This window comes from Lepisosteus oculatus, chromosome 28 (genome assembly GCF_040954835.1).
Source record: "Lepisosteus oculatus isolate fLepOcu1 chromosome 28, fLepOcu1.hap2, whole genome shotgun sequence".
Lineage (NCBI taxonomy): Eukaryota > Metazoa > Chordata > Actinopteri > Semionotiformes > Lepisosteidae > Lepisosteus > Lepisosteus oculatus.
In genome coordinates, this window is record NC_090723.1 from 8,796,400 (window position 1) to 8,818,981 (window position 22,582).

The 22,582-nt window shown below is 49.1% G+C and overlaps 1 protein-coding gene across 1 annotated transcript; it reads left to right on the forward strand.

Annotated features, from left to right (window-relative positions):
- Positions 1–3,426: 3,426 nt before the first annotated feature.
- Positions 3,427–16,220, forward strand: pdk2a (pyruvate dehydrogenase kinase 2a). The gene is made up of 11 exons (XM_069185600.1): positions 3,427–3,683; positions 6,291–6,432; positions 8,656–8,727; positions 8,997–9,181; positions 9,908–9,997; positions 10,296–10,373; positions 11,360–11,436; positions 11,533–11,631; positions 12,819–12,926; positions 13,464–13,577; positions 14,053–16,220. The coding sequence occupies exons 1-11, from the start codon at positions 3,566–3,568 to the stop codon at positions 14,194–14,196; spliced, it is 1,227 nt and encodes a 408-aa protein (XP_069041701.1). The 5' UTR covers positions 3,427–3,565; the 3' UTR covers positions 14,197–16,220.
- Positions 16,221–22,582: the final 6,362 nt, after the last annotated feature.

Below are 22,582 nucleotides of genomic sequence, written 5' to 3' on the forward strand. Positions count from 1 at the left end.
CTTCCCTGTTCAAGTCTGAAAAGATTCAGGTCTTTTATTTAGTCTGTCAGAGTAAGGCAGCCCTTTAATAATAATACTATCAACACTAATGCATTGCATTTATACAATACTCTTCATCCAAACACATCCCAAAGTGCTTTATATGTTAGAGAGGGCACATGATCCTGACACTGAATTGCAGCACCTACCTGAGTGATGTGTGCACTCTGCTCTAGACAGATTCTAGAGCAGCAATATCTCTAGTGCAATGAATTGAATACAATTAGATACAGTATTTGAAATCACTGCTTACTAGTGTGTTTTATAATGTTAATATTATCCTTTTATTTAGGTTATACACTTTTAGCTACTATATATATATTAATGCTGCACATTGCAATTGATGTATCAACATGAAAGGTGTTTTGATAAATTCTTGATGCACAGTGTTTTCCATTTTATGTCTACATATTTTTGCAATATTCTACCCTTAAACTGAACCAGCCAGGTGTTTGCCCAGTCTTGAATTTCACCTAAGTCTTTTTGAATTCCGATTGCAGTTTTTTACAGTGTTTGCTAATCCTCCTAGTCTTGTGTGATCAGTGATCTGTACCTGTGATCTGGGATTTGTAATGACCACAGAGAGTCGGGACCTCGGTTGTACGTCTCATCCGAAGAACAGAGCCTTTTTTTACAGTATAGTGTCCCCGTCACTATACTGGGGCATTAAGACCCACACAAACCACAAAGGTGAGCGTCCCCTGCTGGCCCCACTAACACCTCTTCCAGACTGCCAACACAAACTGTAGATTTGGAGTAGTGGTCCTCACAGAGACCCCTGTGCTACTCCACTAATTAACATCACTTTATTAACCCTTTACAATTTCTTGCCTTAGGAATTTGTCTTTTCACAGACCCCAGCTTGCTCTCCATGAGACACACAGACAGCGAGAGAAGCTGGGGGTCAGAGCGCAGGGTCAGCCATTGTACAGCGCCCCTGGAGCAGCTGGGGTTAAGGGCCTTGCTCAGGGGCCCAACGGAGTAGGATTTCTCTGCCGGCTGCGGGATTCGAACCGGCAACCTTCCAGCCACAGGCGCAGATCCTGAGCCACAGAGCCACTGCTAATTATATCATCCCTGTCTGAGCAGTCACCCCTCATCTCAAATCCACCCTGTTTCCTATACATTAACCTCTCTCAGAATTATCCTTTTATAATTAAACTGCACTCACAACCATCACTTATTCGAGTGCGCATATTTCCAGAGTGAAATCATGTTGACTGAGAATTCTGCTTCAGTCCTTAGCCATTTAGACAGATAAATAAGTAAGAGATAGAGCTGTGTATGACTACACTACTAACGGTCACAGGTGTAAACAGGTGTTGTGAAAAACAACTTGGAGGTTAATGTAGCTCAATATCAATATAGCCAAACTGTTGAGGTAAAAAACAAGGACGATCAGCCCCTGGAGATACAGGGACAGGCAGATGGCTAACTCATACAGTAGATGTTTTTTAGCACAGATAGCTCTGACAGATGGATGTCCGTGTTAATGGTACTGTAAAAACAGTCCCCAGAACACGATTTTCCATTCTTATTGTTTCAGAGTAGGTGCCCTCATTCTGTATTTAGTTTAGTAACGCCTCATGTCCTTAAACAGTATCACCTGGAGAGAATTGTCAAGTCAATGATCAAGGGAGGAGTCTCATGATTGGTCTCAAACAGTCTCAATCACCACCGTTGTCACCTCGCACTTTAGGGAAAGGGTTAGAAATCAATGAAAAATAAAGAAAACCGGTGTCTCCCTCCTCCTCTTGCATTCATATGGACTTAATCCGTGCCCGTAAAAAGCTTGAAATGCTCGCAGCAGTGCACAATCATGCGGGTGGCTGTGGGCATCACTGTGCGCCACTTGGAAGGACAACACCTCTTGGGGGCGGGGTGTATTTGATACATTAGCAAAACATGGTAGGTATTCGCTCCACGACCCCCCTGCGCGGCGAGTTCAAAGGGCAAGACGCGTGACTGGACGCACGTACAGCCGCCTTACGCCCTTAAGTGCACGTCTCACCTAGCGCAAGTGTAAACCATGCAAAGGACCCGTCTCAGTTATTGAAATCGGCACGTAAGAGCCCGAGGCCTATATCTAAATGCCTTGTGGTGTCAATAACAAACAGGAGCAGATGGAAGCACATTGTTGTGAGCTTCTGCTATCTGGGGGGAGTTCCTGTATCACCCCCCCCATCAACAAGTTGCGCAACATGACATGCGCAGCTAACTACATCACCTCGGGCGCGACAAAGATGCTTAACACCTAAAGATTAAATACTTTGGAAGCGAAAAGGGAAATTTCGTGGAGAACTGCCTCACTCCAATGAAGGGTGTCCGGCAGATCTCATCAGTGGGGCTAATTTCATTAGTGTATTTAGCAAGCACGGCTGTATTTTACAACTTTGAAACAAAATTCTGTACAACGAAATGATTGATAGTAATTTAATGGTTGTCATCTCGTCCCTTTAATTGGGATAAATGCCAGTTTTGGTGGAATATGGTGTGATTGTGCAGTACCGTCTTCAACAGGCTTGCTGCGATGTAAGCGGTCAATACTCTTGTTCTGCAGGTAATGAATCCAGCGCCTGCTCTGTGCGTTATCAATATGTGTTTCAAATGAATAACAGAGGTTTGAATATACATGTTTCACAGCGGAAAGGAAGTAAACCCCCAGGCAAATATCAAGCGAGCGGGCTCAAGGGCAATTTCGCGTACAGGACAGGCCTGGAGTTTTAAAAGACAAGACCCGGAATTTGCACGTTCTTTCTAGCACATGAGAGATTGTCCAGGGTGGCCAGATCAGACATGATGAAATCATGAATCAAAGCGCTTTTGATATGGTCAAGCTGGGAGCTGCGTCAGCGTGAGGTGACCCCAAAGGGTAACACGTACAAGCGCATTTCCACGCTGAAAAGCAGGAGACGGTGGAAACACAGTGACACCCCAAGAATGCTGGGCAACCGAAACTTGCCGTTTCGCCTTTCTACCTTTCAGCTTGTTGTGAACCTTTACCTGTTGCTACGTTTTCTAGTTGTACCCAAGGGACACTTGAGCTCGACATGTTTTCCACATCCTCCGGCAGCTATCGGGTTTTACTGCGTGCGCGACACTTTCCGAGGGATGAGGTCAGGGAACACGCAGACTGCCAGCAGAGCACGACCCCCGATTTAGGCAAACAGACCAATTTCGAGGCGGTGCCAAGAAAAAAAGCCCACCCCCACCAAACTCCTGGTGCAAGAACAACACCACCCGCCCCGTGACTGGACAAGCTCCAGAAACACGCGGATCCCACTGGCCCCGCCCCCCGCCTCGTCCCATTGGCCAGAGCGGCGCAGTGACGCGAGCAAGGCGGCCCGCCATTGGTCGGGAGAAGAAAGATCTGCTGTTCGCTTGCAGCCCGCAACCCCAGAGATCAAGAGAGAGTTGTGGAAGAGGAAGATTTGATTTATCCAGCTGATTGGTGTTGCATCGCCTCTGCTTTTCTACCTCGGCTATTTTCGCAGTAGCAGAAAGTCGCAGCCTGCGTGTCTTCACAATGAAGTTTGTCAGGTTCCTGATGAAGAACGCCGCTTTGGCCAACGTGCCGAAGCACATTGACCACTTTTCGAAATTCTCGCCTTCTCCGCTGTCCATGAAGCAATTCCTGGATTTTGGTGAGTGTGCAATGGTTTGTCATTCATTTACAAAACGCTCCACTCTTCGCCTTACAGCTCCGCGGGTCTAGCATCCAGATTTCCTGCGCATCTCCCGATAATATTCCGGTCTGTGTGTGGGTTTAATACCGATTCACTATGCGCTTGCTGCTGACTGCTTTTTAATGGCAAAATCAGACTACGCCTGTGTTTACCCTCTCAAGACAAATGGCCATTAATGTTGCAGGCCACTCGGCTGTAGTGATGACTTTCCCCCACGGTCGGGCAGAGGTAACGAGGCAACACCAGCTGGTCACTTCACGGGTCTGGTGGAACGTGACTGCGTGGACAGGAGAGACAGTAGCTAACGGCTTGAGTGCATCTCTATTTTCGATATAATTCGGGGTAACAGACAATATACTCGTTTTCTGGCGTGTCTGCTTGCCAGGTGTACGCTGATGACTCTTGTTTCGTTGTACAGAGAAGGTATGTTATTGTCAGGGTAGGTTTCAGCACATGCATGGCACCTCACCGAGGCCTTTGGGGCTTTTTATTGGGGGGGTACCGGGTTGCGGATGGGGGTAACCCTAGGAGCAAGGCAGTTGCACGTCCGTACAAGGCTGTCAGAGATTTTCCATTGAGGGAGAACCAGCCCCGATCGGCTCGCCCAGCTGTCGGCTGTCCTGCAACCTGCCCGGGTGTTGCGTCAGTTTTGACTGGAGTGCTGCGCGGACGAACGGAGACCGTCCGTCCCCGGGGTAGTAGGGGGGCTGCCCGTGCTTAGCACATTACATCTTAACCCAAAACAAAGGGATTGCTCGGGAGTGTTGCAAGGAAGCTGTTGCGCCATTACACGCGTTGTGGAACACGGCCGCGAAGCCTCAATAACCTCGATCTGTGCCCCGTTCTCTTTACATTGTTGCGGTTTTAACGGCCCGAGGCAGGTCTTCTGCAGAGCCATCCTTGGTTTTTTTTTTAATGTCCCCAAACTCTTGCAAATTGCGGGAATGCTATTTCCAAGACGTGCTGCCTGGGGGAGTCGGCGACGATGAGACTTCTTGGTCCAAAAGAGATGTGTGCTCTGTGCGCTGGGGCTTTCAATGGCGGTACTCGCTGGGTGACGGGGGGCTTCTGTTTATAGTCAATCGTGAAGTTGAGCATTAGCCGCTGAATAACAATGGTGATTGAAATGCAGCGCTGGGACTGCCAGAATACTCTTGTTTACAGGGAGCCGTTGCTACACGGAGGGCTGTCTTTACTTAAAATGACTATACTGACCTCCTAGGATTTGCGGGGAAAGTGCCCGGGGCTCAGATATTTAACACCTCAATAAGGGGATGAGTACAGGCATTTCCACTTCAAACACGCCACCCGTGAGGGTAAAGGCACTGTGAAAAGAGTGATCTGCATGCACAGTACCGGCCCTTGGTACCACACAAGTGTTTTTAGTACGGCTGCTGTTTTATTGAAATACCACATCACTGTAGTATTTCAAATGCTACATGGAAGTGCCTTTAAAACCGAGAACGGGGGGGGGGGGCACTTCCTTACACAAAGGGTGGTGGGGGTGTGGAACAAGCAATCCAGCTATGTGGTTTACTGCCAGCATTCTGTTGTTTTTTCAAGACGTGGCTGGAAGAGATCCTGGGATTAAATAGTTACTAATTACCAAATGGGTTTGATGGGCCGAAGGGTCTCCTCACTTTAGTAACCTTTCTTATGGCAGGTTCTGTGTGGCATGCCCCGTTTTGCAGTTATCTGGATTGGTGTTTATGGCATTGCACGCAGACGTGGTGCCCTCTCCCTCGAAACCAGCCTCCGTGGGGCTTTTTAATGATTCTTGGCGAACCCGTTATTGACGAGAGCCCCGATATTGTAAGAGTAGTGTCCCTCCAAGTGATGGCTGTGCTGTAGTACAGGAAATTAAGGGGGAGCTGCAGTCCTGGTTTCTCAGATCGGTTATTAAATCTGGGCGACAAAATCAATTCATCGACGTTGCAGATAAACGTTGCCGATTTCGAGTGATTTGAAGCACAGAATCGTGAAACGTTGTGAAAACGTGTCGTCTCAAGCCTCTGCCCTCGCCACGGCCCACAGCGAGAGTTCCCACAAATTGCGGCACGATGCTGCCCTTCCTGCTCACCAGTCACTGGAATGACCACTGTGACGCTGTAATGACTAAGGGAACACGATGTACGAGCAAATTAAGTGGCAGTAGTGCAGCAGGCAGTTTCCAGCGTGATGTGTTAACAAGTCAATTCCGTTTATGGGGCAAAACTGTCCTGAAATCAAAAGCAGTATTTCTGTTGGATTAAAAGAGATGTTTTCACAAGCCTGCTTGTTTACATCTCACTGGAAGTTTTATAGAGCTGCACATTCCTGGAAGTTTCGCCTACTTTGTGATGTAAATTGGGGGCCTTACAAGTTACTATGTACTGTATGTACTTTTATTGTGGTTTGAACGGCACTCATCGATGGCGATTCTTTCGAACCCCAGGATATTGAGAGACTTGAGAGAGCCTTGCTTTCGGACAAGGTCGTGTGAGTGATGCATGCTGGGACAGCCCGGCCGATTGACTCTGTCTGATTGACTCTGACCTCTGTCTGTCTGGGGGGGCTGTTTCTCAGGCTCGACGAACGCCTGCGAGAAGACCTCCTTCACCTTCCTGCGGCAGGAGCTGCCGGTGCGGCTGTCCAACATCATGAAGGAGATCAACCTCCTGCCCGACCGCCTGCTCAGCACCCCGTCCGTGCAGCTGGTGGAGAGCTGGTACGTGGGCTCGCTGCCTCTCCCGTCTCCCGTAACCTGCCGTCTTCCCGCTACTGGGCGTTCTCAGCCCGGGATTGTGACACTCCAGCCCCAGTCCTGTCCCTCTTACAGGACTCCCTTATCCTAACCAGCCCCTAACCTGCTCCATTAGGGGAACTTTGGTCCTTGAGGGTCTTGAACTAGATACATCCCCCCCTGACTGATAACAGCCCAGCTGTAAAACATCTTCAGCAATGGAGGATTTAATGGTGTCTTATGAAGCCTGCTGGGTTGGAGCTCAGCAAAGCCAGGACTGAAGATCGCTGCTCTGGTACATGACCGAGAAGGGCACATCGCCAGCGCTGGCCTCTCGTTTCTTTTAGATTTAACTTGTTCTGCACCACCCCAAAGATTTTTTCCACAGACAGAAGCGTGGCCATCATTTTAAGAGATCCAGAGTTTGAAAGAGGGCCGATGTGTATCTGCAAAAGCATCTGCATTTTCTGTATTATCTGCGTGCGAGATTTACAGCACAGAGATCAGTAGGAAGGGATTACTCTTCAGCATATAATTTCTGCAGCGAGTGTAAGAATAGTCTGACCTTTGTTCCACATGAAGATTCTCAGGCCGAGCAGCGGCGTGAACTTTGTCCCAGTTCCCTTCCCTGGTCACGTGATGTTGTTTTCGAGCAGCTGCTGGCCCGCGATTGGCTCCTGTGTGAAAGTTGCACGCTTGCCAAGTTCAGCCCGAGAAAGAGGAACTAAGATTAGCTGAAGGCGAGTTACTGTAACAACAAAACACGTTGTTCTGAAACGCTGTTAGAGCTGAGGTAGCACCTCTTTCAGAAGGGTGGTCTGCAGTAGTCGTCCCTTCGAATGTCTGCAGCCGTATGCCTTGAACTGGCAATAATCTTGAAATGAGTTATTTTCAAAGGCTGCAATTTCCTACAATTAATAAGGAGTTACGGGCTGGGAGAGCACCCTCACATTTTAATACTCGATGGACAGTAACAGGTCTTGCAACCACTTTTCAACACCCATCTGCTGTGTCTGTCCACCTTTCTGCTCTCGTTGGTCAAGCAGTTTGTTTGTGGTAGTAGTCAGCTCAACTGTAACAGAGGAAAATGAAAACAAATAGAGATTGTGTCCTTAAATGTGTGACTAAAAGAAACGCACACAGGAAGGTGTTCTGAAGTGCGACTCGACTGTCCAGCCGCTGTTACTGTAGTGCTGACCTGGCTGGGAGAGAGGGGCTGGCGGTTGTGGCCAGTTTGGTTTGTGCGGGGAGGAGTGTGTAACGTGAGCCCACATTACACATTAAAATCCCACCAAAGAGCGACTCTGACCTTCACGCTGTACAGCTTAGGAGACGGCTCCTGTTTGAGAAGCCGATTTAAGGTTCAGCCAAAGTTAATACTCCTGGACAGTTCGGATGAGTGGAGGCCTGAGCTGCAATGTGCTGTCCGGTGTATTGAAATAAATATGACTCGGTTCTCATCAGACATGTAAATGAGTGCAGCTCATTAGCTCAAAGGGAATCCAGAGGTGGAACTATTATTAAGTTACATGCAAACTATTATTAGTGTCGTCATAGAATAGTAAACATGTGGGCCTTTCTTAAACACTGTGCCCTGACTTTTATGGTACATGAGGATGTAAATCCAACCCTAATATGGCTGTTGCAATCCAGGAAACTGTGGAATCTGTTTTCCTCCTCGGTGTGCGGTGTCCAGCACCTCTAAGGCGATTGGTGCAGAGAGGGGGTTGGTTTCTTGGGTAGGGGAGGAGACTTGCCCTCTCTCAGTGGTTCAATATTTATTCTACCTCTTCAGGCTGCTCCTTGCTTGCTTGCAGCTGGCAGGAGCTAGATGGCTTTCAAATACATATTTAACAGCATTATCAAAAAAGCGGGCTTCTCTTTCCCAAGCTAAAAGCAGAGCAGGGACGGGCAAAGATTTTAAACCGCACTTACGTCAAAAATAAATTCCTGGACGTATTTGTACATCCCTGAGCTTAAATATTTTTAAATCGATCACTTTCATCGCTGATAGTGACATCTGTGCATCTAATTCAGGTGTGTTCAGCCTGCGCGCCTGATTCTAGGCCAGTGCAAATCTTTACTCAGGCTGTAATGGTGTGGTCTCTGATCAAATTCACTCTCGCGGACAAAGTCAGGGTCTGTGTCTCTAATGATGCAGTGCCCCGTGTCCGTGACTGAACTGCATGTTCCTCTCTGTGCACACAGGTATGTCCAGAGCCTGCTGGATCTTCTTGAATTCCTTGACAAGAGTCCAGAAGACCAGAGTATTTTGAGCAAGTAAGTGGGCTTCATCCTGAGAATCTATACTACTGTGCCTGTGTGCAGGTCTGTCGTAATATGTTTTTGTGGTGACTGTACCATTTCCTTTAGGGGTGTGTAAACGGTGTTTTGGATGTATTCAGTTACAGCACTGTTTTATTCCAGGGCATGGCTGTAAATGAAAAAGGCAAGCAAGCTAAGTTCCTAAATGCATCTGGTTGTGCTTCTTGGGCTGCTCTGCTGAAGGCGGTTTTCTGTGTCTCACCTCTCCCTTTCTCCCGGCGCAGCTTCACGGATGCCCTGGTGAAGATCAGGAACCGGCACAACGAGGTGGTGCCCACCATGGCGCAGGGCATCATCGAGTACAAGGAGACCTTCGGCCAGGACCCGCTCACCAGCCAGAACATCCAGTACTTTCTGGACCGGTTCTACATGAGCCGCATCTCCATCCGCATGCTCATCAACCAGCACAGTAAGTCCCCTGGGCCGGCTGCCTGAGACGTCCCCCTCACTTCCTGGGCTGCGGGGGGGTCCCAGTCCCGGGCCTGGTGACCCACACACTAACTGAGGGCTCCGCTGGCACAACAGGCCAGGTGACCCCAATCAGACGCTTCATTGCCTTAATAATAAATCATAGGGTTAAGTTAAACAGCTCCCTCCCAGCTCTTATGCATGTTGGAGTTATAACAGCTGCCTTTTAAGAGATAAGGAACAAGTAGTAGGTTTATTCCATGCTGGAAAAAATGAAAGAAAACACAACGTTTCAGCCGTGGAGCCTTCTTCCTCACACCTGAAGAAGGCTCCACGGCCGAAACGTTGTGTTTTCTTTCTTCCAGCTGGAATAAACCTATTACTTGTTCCTTTACAGCCTGTGCATGCTGACGTTGCTACCCACCTGAACTTTTAAGAGATAAGATCACTTTATTGGCAATATACATGTAATTTCTTGTATTAGGAATTTTTACCCCAACTTGCTCTCCATGAGACACACAGGGGAAAAAGAAAAAGAAAAGCAGTTCTTCCCCCATCTTGGGCACTGGTGGTGCAGACTCAGCCCTTTGCCCTGTTGCCCCTCTGTGTGTACTGCCCACTCCCTTGTGCCATTGCTCATTCACCCACCTCCTGGCAGCAGCCGCCACCCTTGACCCACTCGTGTACCCTGGCTCACCCAACCCGCCCCCCCCCTCTGTCTCCGCAGCTCTGATCTTTGACGGCACGACGAACCCAGCGCACCCTAACACGATCGGGAGCATCGAACCCCACTGCCAGGTGGCTGAGGTGGTGAGAGGTGAGGGTTCTTCCTTCTCGGGGTGGAGTTGCCGGGTGAGAGCGAGCAGGGCTGGCACAGACCTCTGCCAGTCAGCACAGGGGAGGAAACGAGAGGCGCAAATTGGCGCACCTGTAATCTGGGTGGCACGGCCCTGAGCAGAGTGCAGAGTCTGATGCAGATGCTTGTTGCGGAAAGCAGGTTTATATACTGTGGGGCAGTGCATATTGTGGGATACTTGTGGTTCCAAAGACTTGTTGGCCTTTACTGCTATTTTTTCGTATTTTCTCATTTCTTGTCCTTTTCCGGTTGTTTCCAGATGCCTACGAAAGTGCCAAGATGCTCTGTGACCAGTATTACTTGGGCTCCCCGGAGCTGGAGTTGGCAGAAATCAACAGTACGTAAAGGAAGGGTCAGCCAGGGCCTGTGGGCACAGTCTCACACCCTGCTCTTCCTCGCTCTCCGCCTCGGCATTGAAACCCGTCTTTATTGACGGGGGACCTGCAGTCCCAATTACTCAGACCCCTTGTTAAATCTTGGTAACAAAATATATTAATTGACAGTAGGGGCAAACGTTTGCAAATTTCGAATGAAGCACAAAATTGTCAACGCAGACCCCTGGTCTCTCCAGAGTTCACGAGAGTTGTACATGATGTTGCCCTTCCTGGTCACTAGTCACTGTAATGACTAAGATGGGCAGGTTGTGCAGCAGACATTTCAACTCTGAAACGTTCCAACATGATCTGCATGCTGAGATATGTTGTTCTTGTTGGCAAGCCCATCTCGAAGTTGAGAGCAATATTTCTATAGGGCCACTTCACCTCACTGGAAGTTTTGTTGCCTTGTTCTGAGTTGCATAGCATAGTCTCTGAGCATACCTGGAAATGTAATCTATTTTGATGTAAATTGGTGGTTTCACACGTTACTTATGTACATTTTACTTTCATTGTGGTTTGAAACGCGCTCATCAGTGCTGATTCTTTCTAACCCCAAATATAAAATTAGCATCGCTGTTCCCCTTTAAATAGACTGCATGACGTTTTCATTCAGCACTGCAGGAACAGAAACAAAAGGACAGCCATGCACTTAGGGGAACTGCTTTTCTCAATGCAAAGCCTTAAATGAAGCAATTGCAAAATGCTAGAGGCTATAGAATCCTTCCTGGTACTGAAGATATTGGCTGTTGTGACACAGTGCCTCATGATTTTAACAATATTTGCATGTAAACAGTACTTGTAACACAATAGCCTAAATGCAGGTCTGGGGAAGACCGAGGGTACAGAAAGACAGGACCAGTTTTCATCAAGAAATGTATTTGTGGTTGTTCAATGTACCTGGGCTTCTAGGGATAAAAGTAAACTTGTGTTTCCTTCCCTCTTCAAGCTAAAGATAAGAGGCAGCCCATTCAGATGGTCTATGTGCCCTCCCACCTCTACCACATGCTGTTTGAACTTTTCAAGGTAAGAACCTGTCTTCCTAACTTGGAAGGCCCAGGCCAGGATGAGCACTCTGTGCACTGGAGGAAGTGGTGGTGACTTCCTGTTTCTCCTTGACAGAACTCCATGAGAGCCACTGTGGAGACCCACGAGGCCAGTCGCACCCTCCCACCCATCAAAGTCATGGTGGCCCTGGGTGGAGAGGACCTGTCAATCAAGGTAGGTGCAACCCGCTGTTGAATCCGATTGGCTCAGCAGACCAGTAGGGTTTCCAGTCACGCCAAGAATGAACCGCATTTTTAGATGGCAACTGGAAGCCTGGACTGTTGCTTGACCAGTTTTCAATCTGTCGAATATTGGAACCCAGGAAAGGCCATTGAGCAGATCAGCACTGAGAAGCATCTTAAAAGTCTTAAGAAGCTCGTGAGCCTCTCAGTGATGATTAATTTAACCAGTAATGTCAGTCAAAGATAAAACATCAAAACATTCAATTTGTCAATATTTCATCTGATCTAAGACTCAGTGCAGTCCTGTAGGTTTACTGCTATGTACAGAGTTTTGAGTAGCACTGTCTGCATTGTGCACCAGTACAATAGATGTTCATGAAACAAGGACAGTCTTCTGTGAACATCGTATCAGATTGCAGAAGTGTGAATTGCTCAGTTAGTTGAACAATCCTACCTTTCCACACCTTACTGTTACACTTTTATTTATCTTCTCCACGCTTTGGTCACAGCGCTCAATGGCTGGGAACCAGGGTGCCCTTTAAAAAAACAGAACTCTTCTTCAGTCTGACAGGGGTGCTGGGAGTCCAGTTAACGATCAGACAGGCTTCAAGGCACAGGGCTTGATGGTGTCAGTATTCTCTTTCCATTGAAACAGGCATCACAGCTTTTTACAGTGATCTGGGTTGTAAGCCAAAAGTTTGCAGCTCCACCTGCTTTGCTTTTTAGAAACTTGGGTGATGTGCAAAAAGTTTAGAATGGTGTGGTTTTGTTTCACACGTTAAAAGGGACATTGTGCTGGAATACTTTGTCAGCTGCTCTATTGCAAAACTCTTGGTGAAAATAACCAAGTGCAGAGAGACACCAGGGGTCAGACGGGGTTGTTGGAAGAGTGAAACTGGGGCGAGTGGTCGGTGTCACTGGGCAGGCCTGTGCATGAGCAAACGGCAGCTCGGTCAAGAAGCCTCCAGCTCTGGGGAGCGGGGAATTGTGGGTAGGGTCAAGCCCCAGGGGGGCACGGGGAATCATGGGGTCAGGGTCGGGCCCTGGGGCTGGGCAGGAGCAAGGGATCATGGGAAGTGTGTTTCTGGCATGCTGCAGATCTGCCAGGCAGGGCGATGCCTCCTGGACTGCTCAAGACCCACTTTCTCACCCCCGCCTCCTTGATCTTTCTCTCCGCAGATGAGCGACAGAGGCGGCGGCGTTCCCCTCAGGAAGATCGAGCGGCTGTTCAGCTACATGTACTCTACTGCCCCCACCCCGGAGATCAGCTCACAGCGCCCCCCGCTGGTGAGTTTATTATTATTTTTTTGTCCACAGTGCATCACAGCATTTGGTCTGTCCCCTCTGGGCTTCGGCAGAAATTGGGGTCGCGCCTTCCCGAGCCCAGCAGTGGCGATCCCCTGGAGTTTTCACAAGCTGTAGGTCCTTGGGCAAATGGAAGTGATGAGGTGGAACAAGCAGCATCCGAGCTCCTGTCAACTCCATGTCGGCCTGCGTAAATGCGCCGCTGTTGACTTGCATGTCACTGGAGTGGAACTTCTGTCATGTGACTGAGTGCTGTGCTGTGAGCCATTTCTATCAGTACGATTGATCACGGAGCACTCCGTGTATCCACAATCGCACACACCTACCTGCTGGAGCACACAGTCATGCAGACGCCAGTCCCAGGAGGTTTCAGAGTCCCTCTCCAAGCCTCGATCAGCGAAGGGCTGTTCTGACCCTCTGGAGATATCGGTGCAGATCACTGGCTCTATCAGCTGCGATTCCATCGAAGGAGTTGATCCCAGTGGGTGCCAGATGCCTGATCCCTCTGTTTGTCCGCAGGCTGGGTTCGGATACGGGCTCCCCATCTCCCGCCTCTACGCGCAGTACTTCCAGGGGGACCTGCAGCTCTACTCGATGGAGGGTTACGGCACAGACGCCGTCATCTATTTGAAGGTAAATTCCATTGCGGGACTTTGAATCCTGGAGCTGGGTGGATGGGGGGGCATCTGATAGGTTAAGGAACACTTCCGAACGAAGACGCCGAGGTCTCGAGAAGTTGAGAAATGCAAACGCAGCACAACACATAGCATGAAACAGAGCAAGCACAAACATAGGAGTGCCTGGCTCTTCTTCTAGGGCCAGATGGTTGGTGTCTGAGTCCACTGCAGTGTTACGCTGCTTGGGAGTGGATGAATTGCCAGGGCTCTGTCTTGTGATGTTTCATGCACATGGGTGTCTTTCTTCAGTGGGGCTGTTCTGTCAGTTCAGGATCTGTTCAGTCAGTTGACCTAGGGTGTACCATGGAGGAGTATCAGTTTTGGTAGAGAATGTGATCTGTAGTTACTTCAGTACTGGTGGTGTCTGTTATTTCCCCCTGTGAAATCTGTGGAAGTTGCATTTCATCTGCTGCTTCCCTGTTTTCCGCCAGGCCCTGTCGACAGACTCCATAGAGAAGCTGCCCGTCTACAATAAATCCGCCTGGAGACACTACAAAGTGAGCCTGGAAGCAGATGACTGGTGTATACCCAGCAAGGAGCCCCTCAACCTGGCTGGCAATAGGGCAGCAAAGTGAGGGCAGAGAGCAAGAGCATAGCGTGGCACCAACATACCCGTCACCTTGACAACTGAACTCTCACCCAGGAAGTAAACGGAGCCTACCACTCCGGACGGTTGGAAGAGACCAGTCTCCAAAGTCACTGTGCAGCCCTCCTGACTGGCTGACCTCATAGGAAATCACACGGTAGCTTAGAAGGCCTCACATTCACAAGGAACAAACCTGCCGCTAGAAAGAACGCAGACATTTGTCCAAGCCGAAGTTAAAAATGGGACAGCAAACTGTTTGCTTATCGTTACATTGTCAACCACTGGCATTTTTAATTTCCCAGAGCTGAGGGATCATTTTATTAATGTTTTTTTTTTAATCTAAGCAGAGCTTTGAGTTAAAGCCTTCATGTTACCTTGCGTGAGCAGTGCAGGGACAGGCAGGGTGGCTGTTCGGCTCCGCGGTTCTGTCTGCGCCGCTTCGGAGAGGCAGGGGGTAGTGAACTTCTGAACGCCAGCAGCCAGAAAGTGCCGAAGGCCGGCGGACGCTGGCCTGTTGTGGGGGCGTTTCGGACCCGATGGGATCCGCGCTCAAGCCGGTTAAGGGGAGGACGGAGGTTAGCGTCTTTGTGAGCGGACCACAGCTCAGCTCTTGCGGAGGCAGAGGAAGGAGTCTGACCCAGACAGGTTCCGCCTTGCCAGCCCGCTTTTTTACCTGAGTGAAGATGTTTTATTTCTGCGATGATCTGTGGTTTTTAGGTTTTAGCAGTTTGTCTTTTTATCAGCTCTGGGCTTGGGTTTCTGCATAAAGATTTTGTTTGTTTGTTTTTCTGTTTGTTTCAAAGGGGAGATCCTGGTGCCTTGTGGCGCCGTAATTCTCAGAATGTACTGTAAAACGCAGCCAAAGAAGTCACTTCTGGTGTGGTGGTGGTCTTGGAAACCAAGTCACACTTGGCAGTAGGCGGGTGCCTACCCTTCAGTCTGCCAGTCCTCTCCTGCTAATTCCAGAAAAGCAGGCAGGTGGAGGGTTTGAGGTCAGTTGTGTAGAATATCCATCACCTCCGCTCCCTCTGTGTCTGGAAGTGGTGCCGGTTCATCTCGTAGTGCAAGCAGAAACTGAACGGGCTTTTCTCCTGCAACGCAAACGCCAGCCTACTGCCACACCAGCACGTGACCTGAGTTGCCATAGGTCGTGGTATTGATTTCTAAAGCTACAACACTTGTGGACTTTACATGGAATTATGTTTTTGCACAGGTGTTTGATTGCCAGTATTGATGCTCCACTGTTGTAAAATCTGTTTCACAAGGTGTTTGAGATTGTTGGTTATTCACTAGACCTTTCTGGGTGCAGCCTAAGCTGTTTCAGAGTCCCAAGTCTATTATCAATGCAATTATTTTTTTGTTTTTAGAAGTGAGTGTGCTTGGAAATAATCGTGTGCAAATTAAGAGTGCTAAATATTCAGTTCTGGGGCATTTAGCCTTCCTGATGGAAGTGTACTGATTGATGCTATTCCAGATTTCAGATAGCAGGGACCTTGCTCTTCTGGAAATGGGGGGCTTCTTATGCACAGTTGCCTGAAAGTTTCACAGCAGTTCCACTCCCCTCTCCTGTGGTCCTTGTGCCAGCTGGAGTTCTTGCAGTTCGGATTGGAGGTGGGGGAGACCGTAATCAAACAGCCACTAGGCTTGACAACTGCCACCTTGTGTCTGGGTGTTAGCTGAAGTAAATTACACTTCCCTTATGGGCTGCAGTAAGATGGGGTGTGTGTTCCTAGGTGTGTAAGGCAAGTCTAATGGTGACTTTATTGGCTTAGCACACAAATCCCTTTTGCGGGCTGGCATACAATGGAGATTGATTAAATGCCTGTACAATGAACTGTTGTGCAGTAGGGTAACGTGGGGACAGGCCCTTAGAAAGTAGAGGAGCTTCAGCCTCTTTCTTAGCAAAGAAGTGGAGCCATTTTTGCTCAAATGCTTAAGAAAGAGGCTCTATAGCACAACACCCCGCAAGCTGCTACACACAAACAAGCTTTAATAAATGTGGTTTCATTCGAAGTTGAAGTTAAAGTTTGTCTTTATTCTGCTATGTCCTTTCATTCCACACCCCGCTGTGTTTGAGAGAGAGAGGTGTGTTCTGGAGCTGGAGAAGACCCTGTTGTAAGAGCCAGCGTCGGTACCAGATTGCTATACATTTTTTTTTAAGGAGGTTCTCATTTCACTTTTAATGTATATTTTGAAATTTCATATTTTTGTAATGGATTTTTGAAGTGGGGGGGAGGGAAATACTTGTAGAAAACCATAAGCTAATAAAGAAATACGTTGGAAAGAAAAGTGTGGAGTTGTTTTCTGCTAGCGCCGGTAGCTCGGAGAGAGTGGCGCCACCTATGGGCGGATCAACACCGTTTCCTCAATTGAGAGCCAGGTGCTGCCAGGTCAGACTGGTTTTGCCTGCAAGTCCACCAGCCCTGGTCACAGACCAGGCCCCCTAAGTGCCGAGACATCACAGAATCAGGTTACAAGATGGTAATCTAGTAGCAACTAATAACCTGCAGCTCTTGTTTTAGCAGCTCTTTAAAAGCAGGACCATTTTTAACACCGATGCAGCCATGCTGTATGTACCCCTTTATACATTTCCAGTTGGTAGCTGCGCCAACTTGTGTATGTTGTAAAGAGAAGAGACAACGTTTTGGCTGTGGAGTCTTCTTCAGCATGGAATAAACTTTTACACATTTCCTCTCTTTATCCAAGGTAAAGATAAAGATACCTTTACCAGCCAGCCAGATACACATCGAGTGAGCTGAAACTAGTCGTGTTTTTGACGCAGTGAAATGTGACGAAGATCAATTCAGCAATACTCGGAGGGTAAGGACAGGTCAGGCGTTGGAGGCAGTAGATGAGTTTCTAATTCTACCACAGCCAAAGAAAACAGTGCTTTTGGGGCCTTTGAACTGTTTCCACACACACACCACACTGCCAATCGCTTCAAGTTCAGCACCCCTCCAGTCCAATGTACTCTGAACCAGGTCTGGTTATTTCCCAACCTGCAGAAAATGTCCTCGTCTTACTCCCGTTGATCATCTCTGACAGCTTTTTTTTTTTCCTTTGATGAGGCATTTCTCAAGTTAACGCACACAGCTGCTGATTAATGTTCTCAGGAACAATGGCACACTAATGCCTTTCAATGAGAAACTCAAAACAAGCTGAAATGAGGCAGAAATACATTTAAACCTAAAACAGGTGGCACTTTTTTTTTTATACAAAGGGGTTGTGCGGAGTCTGGAACAAGCTACCCTGCCACATTGTCAAAGCTGGATGAAATCCCAGTCAATCGGAAGTCCAGGTCTGTGCGCCCTGCAGTAAACAGTTTGGAAAACTTGAGCTTGACTTTTCACATGCATATCTGACTTCTCCATAGGAATCTAAACATTCAACATTTCTGAGTGCATTTCACATCACATCGAATCTGTAACTTCATTATAGTCTGTTGTTAGGATGAAACTGAAAACTGGGGTGTTGTCAGCATAGATCTGGATGACCAGGAGCTGTTGTTGATAGTATAATTCACCCTATAAATCTTAGCATGAGCGTTCTGCTTAACGTTTGTGCGTCACCATCTGCTGTTGTACGTACGGAAGAGATAAAGGGATAGAATGCATGGAGAACTGCAGAAAAATAGCACAAGCTTTGCTCAATCAAGTCCCCCGGAGAACAGGACTCACCCCAGCCTTTGAGTCTCAGCTCTGGTTAATAAAAAACCTGAGGTCTCTGGGCTGAAATCCCAGAGTTCCTCCTTCTGGAAAGTTGGCAGGCTGGTGTAGCACAGACAGGGCGTGACAGTGCTGTGTAACTGAAGCTTGGAAGGGTACCTCATCACTTCTATTGATCCCTCCACTCATTTGTCCCAGCTGCCCATCCTACTGATCTGTAGTCACACGTAGTTCTCCAGCGCTGCATTGCCCCACCACTTCCCATCCCTGCTCTGTGGTTGCTGTGACGGATTGCAATGCAAAGCGATCTGAAAAGTGGCTCCACTACGCCCTCTATGTCCCAGTAGCACCACCGCAAGAGCTCGCTGCCAAGTGGGTGCAGAGGTCGTCTCACGGTCAACACTGAATCACACGTTCTAACTGGTTTCCTCAGGAGAGAAAAGCACGACGTGCACCCCCCTGCAGCTGGCCACTGTCCTGCAGTGTCCAGGTTTAAACAGCAACATCGCAACAACATCAACAACCACGAGGACATCCTCTCCTCTGCATCACTCCTGTTTCTAATAAAAGAAGGGTGACCAGGAGCTGCAGCAGGAACCTTTAAGAGCTCTGGCCCACCTCGTCCTCACTTGCTCAAACAAGGCTCAGTGATAAAACAGCAGCATCACGCTGGAGGCTGGCGGCTCATCAGGCTCGAGTCGAACCCGGTTTCTGTAATGGAAAATGGACTGAGGCTTCTTCTATTGGATGGGACCCTAGGATGTCAAAGGGTTGCTTCCAGCAAGCTGGTACCCATCTATGCCTCTGGGTGAACAGGAACAAGTGGGGTGAAGTGCCTCAATCAAGGGCGCACACGGCACAGCCCTAACTCCCAACCTAGCTAGCCAGGCCATCGGTTTTATCCGGGGGGTTCACCATCTCTGCTGTGGCGACAGAGCCATAAGAACCCCCAAAACTATTTCAGGACAGGCAGACTGCCCCCCCACCCCGATCGATAGGCCTGCTTTGGAAGGTGGGTGTAGGAGCAAGACCACCATGCTCTGGGTGGAAAGGCACACTGCCCAGCCCAGCACGTGCAGGATCAGTACCGGTACCCGACCGTGGTGGTGCTCATCTGCTTCAGACAGGCTAACCCAGCCTCGCTCTGTCATCCTACTGGATTTTCAACACAACAGGAGGGTGGGAAAACACGTTTACGAACCAGAGCCTCGGCCCGTGCACACCAGACAGCACATCTAAAGTGTCACAGCCCTGCTGCTGCTGCTCTTTCCACACTGGAACTTCAGAGACCGTCTTAGAGACACTTTTCCCCACAATGAATAAGCTACTTATAGACTCCCGTCTGAGGTCAGTTTCATGATTGACCAACCTATCTAAGAAGGGTTACAACTAAGAGATGTCCATTCTGCCCACTACACTACCAAACCGCTTATGTTATTAATCTTAAACAGTTTCTAAAAAGACGTCTGGAAACTGGTTTCAAAGACACGGCTGGGCAGCTTTTTTCAGATACCCACAATGCCTCCTGCTCTCGGTTTTGACTGCCCTTCTCCGTACAAAAGCCATGTGCAAACATGTGTGAATCTGGTACGTCATGCCCTGGTGATTTTGGCAAATGGTTCAAGGACGGGACAGGTGCAAAACACGAGGCTCTAGCACGCTGTGATCTGCCTAGACTTTCCTGTCCAGCAGCCTCCAGCTCGGGGAAAACAAGAGCGTGTGAGAGCTCGTCGATGAGTCTCCCTCCGGTGGCGTCAGTCCTGAAATCTGCCATCGACAGCAGAGTGCGGCTCGTTCTCGGACGCCACACTGCACCCGCTGTCACTGACACAAGACCAGGTCCCCTGACACAGGGGGCTCAAACGCACTCAAGACTCTGGCAGAGTGACGTCACAGCGACACTTCCAGCCCATGTACGATAGCAGCAGGCAGGAAAGGTTTTCCATGAATAGACGCCTTATTTGGCCGCCAGCGTGCTGTTTACCAGGGCTGTGGCTGTTGTGCAACGAGACGCCAGGCGACTGCTCTAGGATCGTTTCCGCGGGGCGCCGCTCAAGATGATCTTGCGGAAAACACGGCCTGTCCCCTTCACAGAGGCTCTGAGAGAAGGGGCCTCACTGCAGCAGCTCTTGGCAGGCAGGGAGACTCTCACAAGTCTGGCTTGGAGCCAGGGATTCCTCAATGGGCAGAGAGGATCCGTTTCCAGCAGCTGTGCCGGACGCGTTTATCACAAGGGCGGGCCGCGGACCAGAAAGAAAACAAGCACAGAGTTTCACAAGCTGACCCGTGCAGCAGGAGGAACAATTCCTTGACGTGTTGCCTCTGTAAACGTACGGGACACTGCTGGCTGGATCCCATCTAAGAGCCTTTTTCAAATCCTTGGGCAGGCATGCAGGCAGAGGGCTCCCCAGCCTCTGAGTGCAACTGAACCCTGTTTCGGCACACACCCAGACCTTTGCCTCTCCTTGGCCCCGTAATAAAAGATTTTACTTCGTTAAGATATTTGGATAAGTGATGTAAAATCACTTTATCGGCCATACACAACTTCTTGTATTAGGAATTTGTCTTTTCACACTCCCCAGCTTGCTCTCAACGAGACACAGGCAGGGAGAGAAGCTGGGGGTCAGAGCGCTTGGTCCTTGCTCAGGGGCCCAACAGAGTAGGATTCCTCTGCTGGCTGCGGGATACGAACCGGCAAGCTTCCAGCCACAAACACAGATCCTGAGCCACAGAGCCATCACACCGCCACCACGTTATTTGTTTAAGTAAAAAAAAATAGGCTGCTACCATCTTCCGCTAGACATCAGAGATAACAGGAGGATCGACTACAATAAGGCTTGCACAAAGAGCTGAGGGAGCGTGGATTAAGCCAAGCACGCCGTGCTGTTGAAGCCGATACCCTGGCTTCTTTCAAGAAACAACTGAATGAGATCCTTGGATGTTATCTACTATGGAACAGGCTAGATGGGGCCAAAAACTGCAGCAGGGTGTACATTCCCCAGCAACGACTAAGTCTTTCCCCCTGTCATGCAGGCAGACGGGGTCTAGGCTGGCTGCACTGAATTACATTCTACAAGAGCTCCCTTGCAGTTTCACCAGGGACTGCCTATGGTGCTCCTTCACACTGAAGTCTTTTGAACAGCTCTCCTTTAGCAGTATCCCTTCCCCCTCTGCCCCCCGCACACACCAGCCCCTGGCTTTGTTCCTTACCATCGCCAGCGCGAGCAAGCAGCCTCCTCCTGGCCTCCCTGGCCCAGCCCGACCGGGAACACCCCGAGCCCGCTCTGCCCAGCTGAGGTCACAGGCCTGGTCTCTGGCGCCCCACTGGTGCCATGTTGGCCCTCACTGCCGCTCTCCTGCCGAGCGTGAACCGCTGGCCTGTTGCGCTGGCAGGGTGTCCACAGGGCCGCGGGAGTCGTCGGGGGACAAGTGGAGCCAAGATGGGTGCATCCACAGCCAGGCACTGGAGCCAAGAGAAAATCGGCAGATACCTCGGTGCAGCGGACGTGCCCAGCAGGGCCTCACGCTAACCTCCCATTCCCAGGCACCCCCTGGCTTTCCGACAGCCCCAGGCCGACATCCAAGCAGGGGACGAGCGCAGCTCAGCTGCCAGAGGGATCCGATCCTCGCCTATGCTACGGCAGCATCGCCCTTCGCCAATTTCTGCCGCATCTCGTTTTGTTGATCTGCAGGAAACAAGCAAAGAAAGCAGCCCTATAGAAAAGAGTGCAAGGGTGGGGGTCACGGTAGCTTAACCCTGTCATACACCACAGTTCAGGCCCAGGGATCCCCCCACCAGGGCTGGATTCTGGTGTCTGTTGTTCCTTTCACTCCGAAGTGTACACAAAGAGGGGTCAACGTCCATTCAATGATGTCGATTGACATGATGCACTTTAAACTCTTCTGTTTAAACCACGATTGATGGAGCGAGTCCAGCGACCATCACTTCGATACTTCTAGTTTCTAGAACAGCCGCTGGCGAGCGTCCGATTATCGATTTGGAGCACCTAGAGTCGATCGCAAGCAAGTTGTGTCAGCTCGTTTCTTTTGTTAGTCACTAGTGTTACCCTCCTTTGTCCTGACTGGCCTTCCTAAAGTTTCTCCCATAAGCCAGTCCCACACTCCTGCAGAGGACCGGGGCTGAGGACGCCGGGCTGGAGCCTATAAAATGACACTCCTCACGCCAACCTCAGTCGCACTATAGGCTTTATACTGTGGAAATCAAGTGTTTTCCAGAAGGGCAGAGCTTAAGAAAATCAGAGGTAAAGTTCCCTTCCACTACAATGTGAATAAAATGAATGATTTTTTTTTTAAAGTTAAGTTTCTAAACTTTGACGTACTAAAACAAATCCAGAGCCGGAGAAAGAGCATGGGAAAAGGGTGCCCCCTGGTGAATTGGGAGAAAATGAGCACTGAACCCAAATTTGACCGGTAAAAAGGAGAGGATATTAATTTCCCTCGACGTGTGCATGAGAATGTTTTGGGACAAATGAAAGAAAAAAAATCAGCGCATTAAAACGATGAATGATCCGGGGTACACCTTTATTTGGGGACAAACCATACGTCCTAATAAAAAAATAAAATAAACAACAATTTATTTCAATAAGGTGAAAAAGTGATCTGTGTAGGGTTGAAAGTGCTGGTCTCCTAATTCGCACACACATCTTAACAGTCAAATGCCTAAACAAAACAAACGAAACGTGAGTGAGC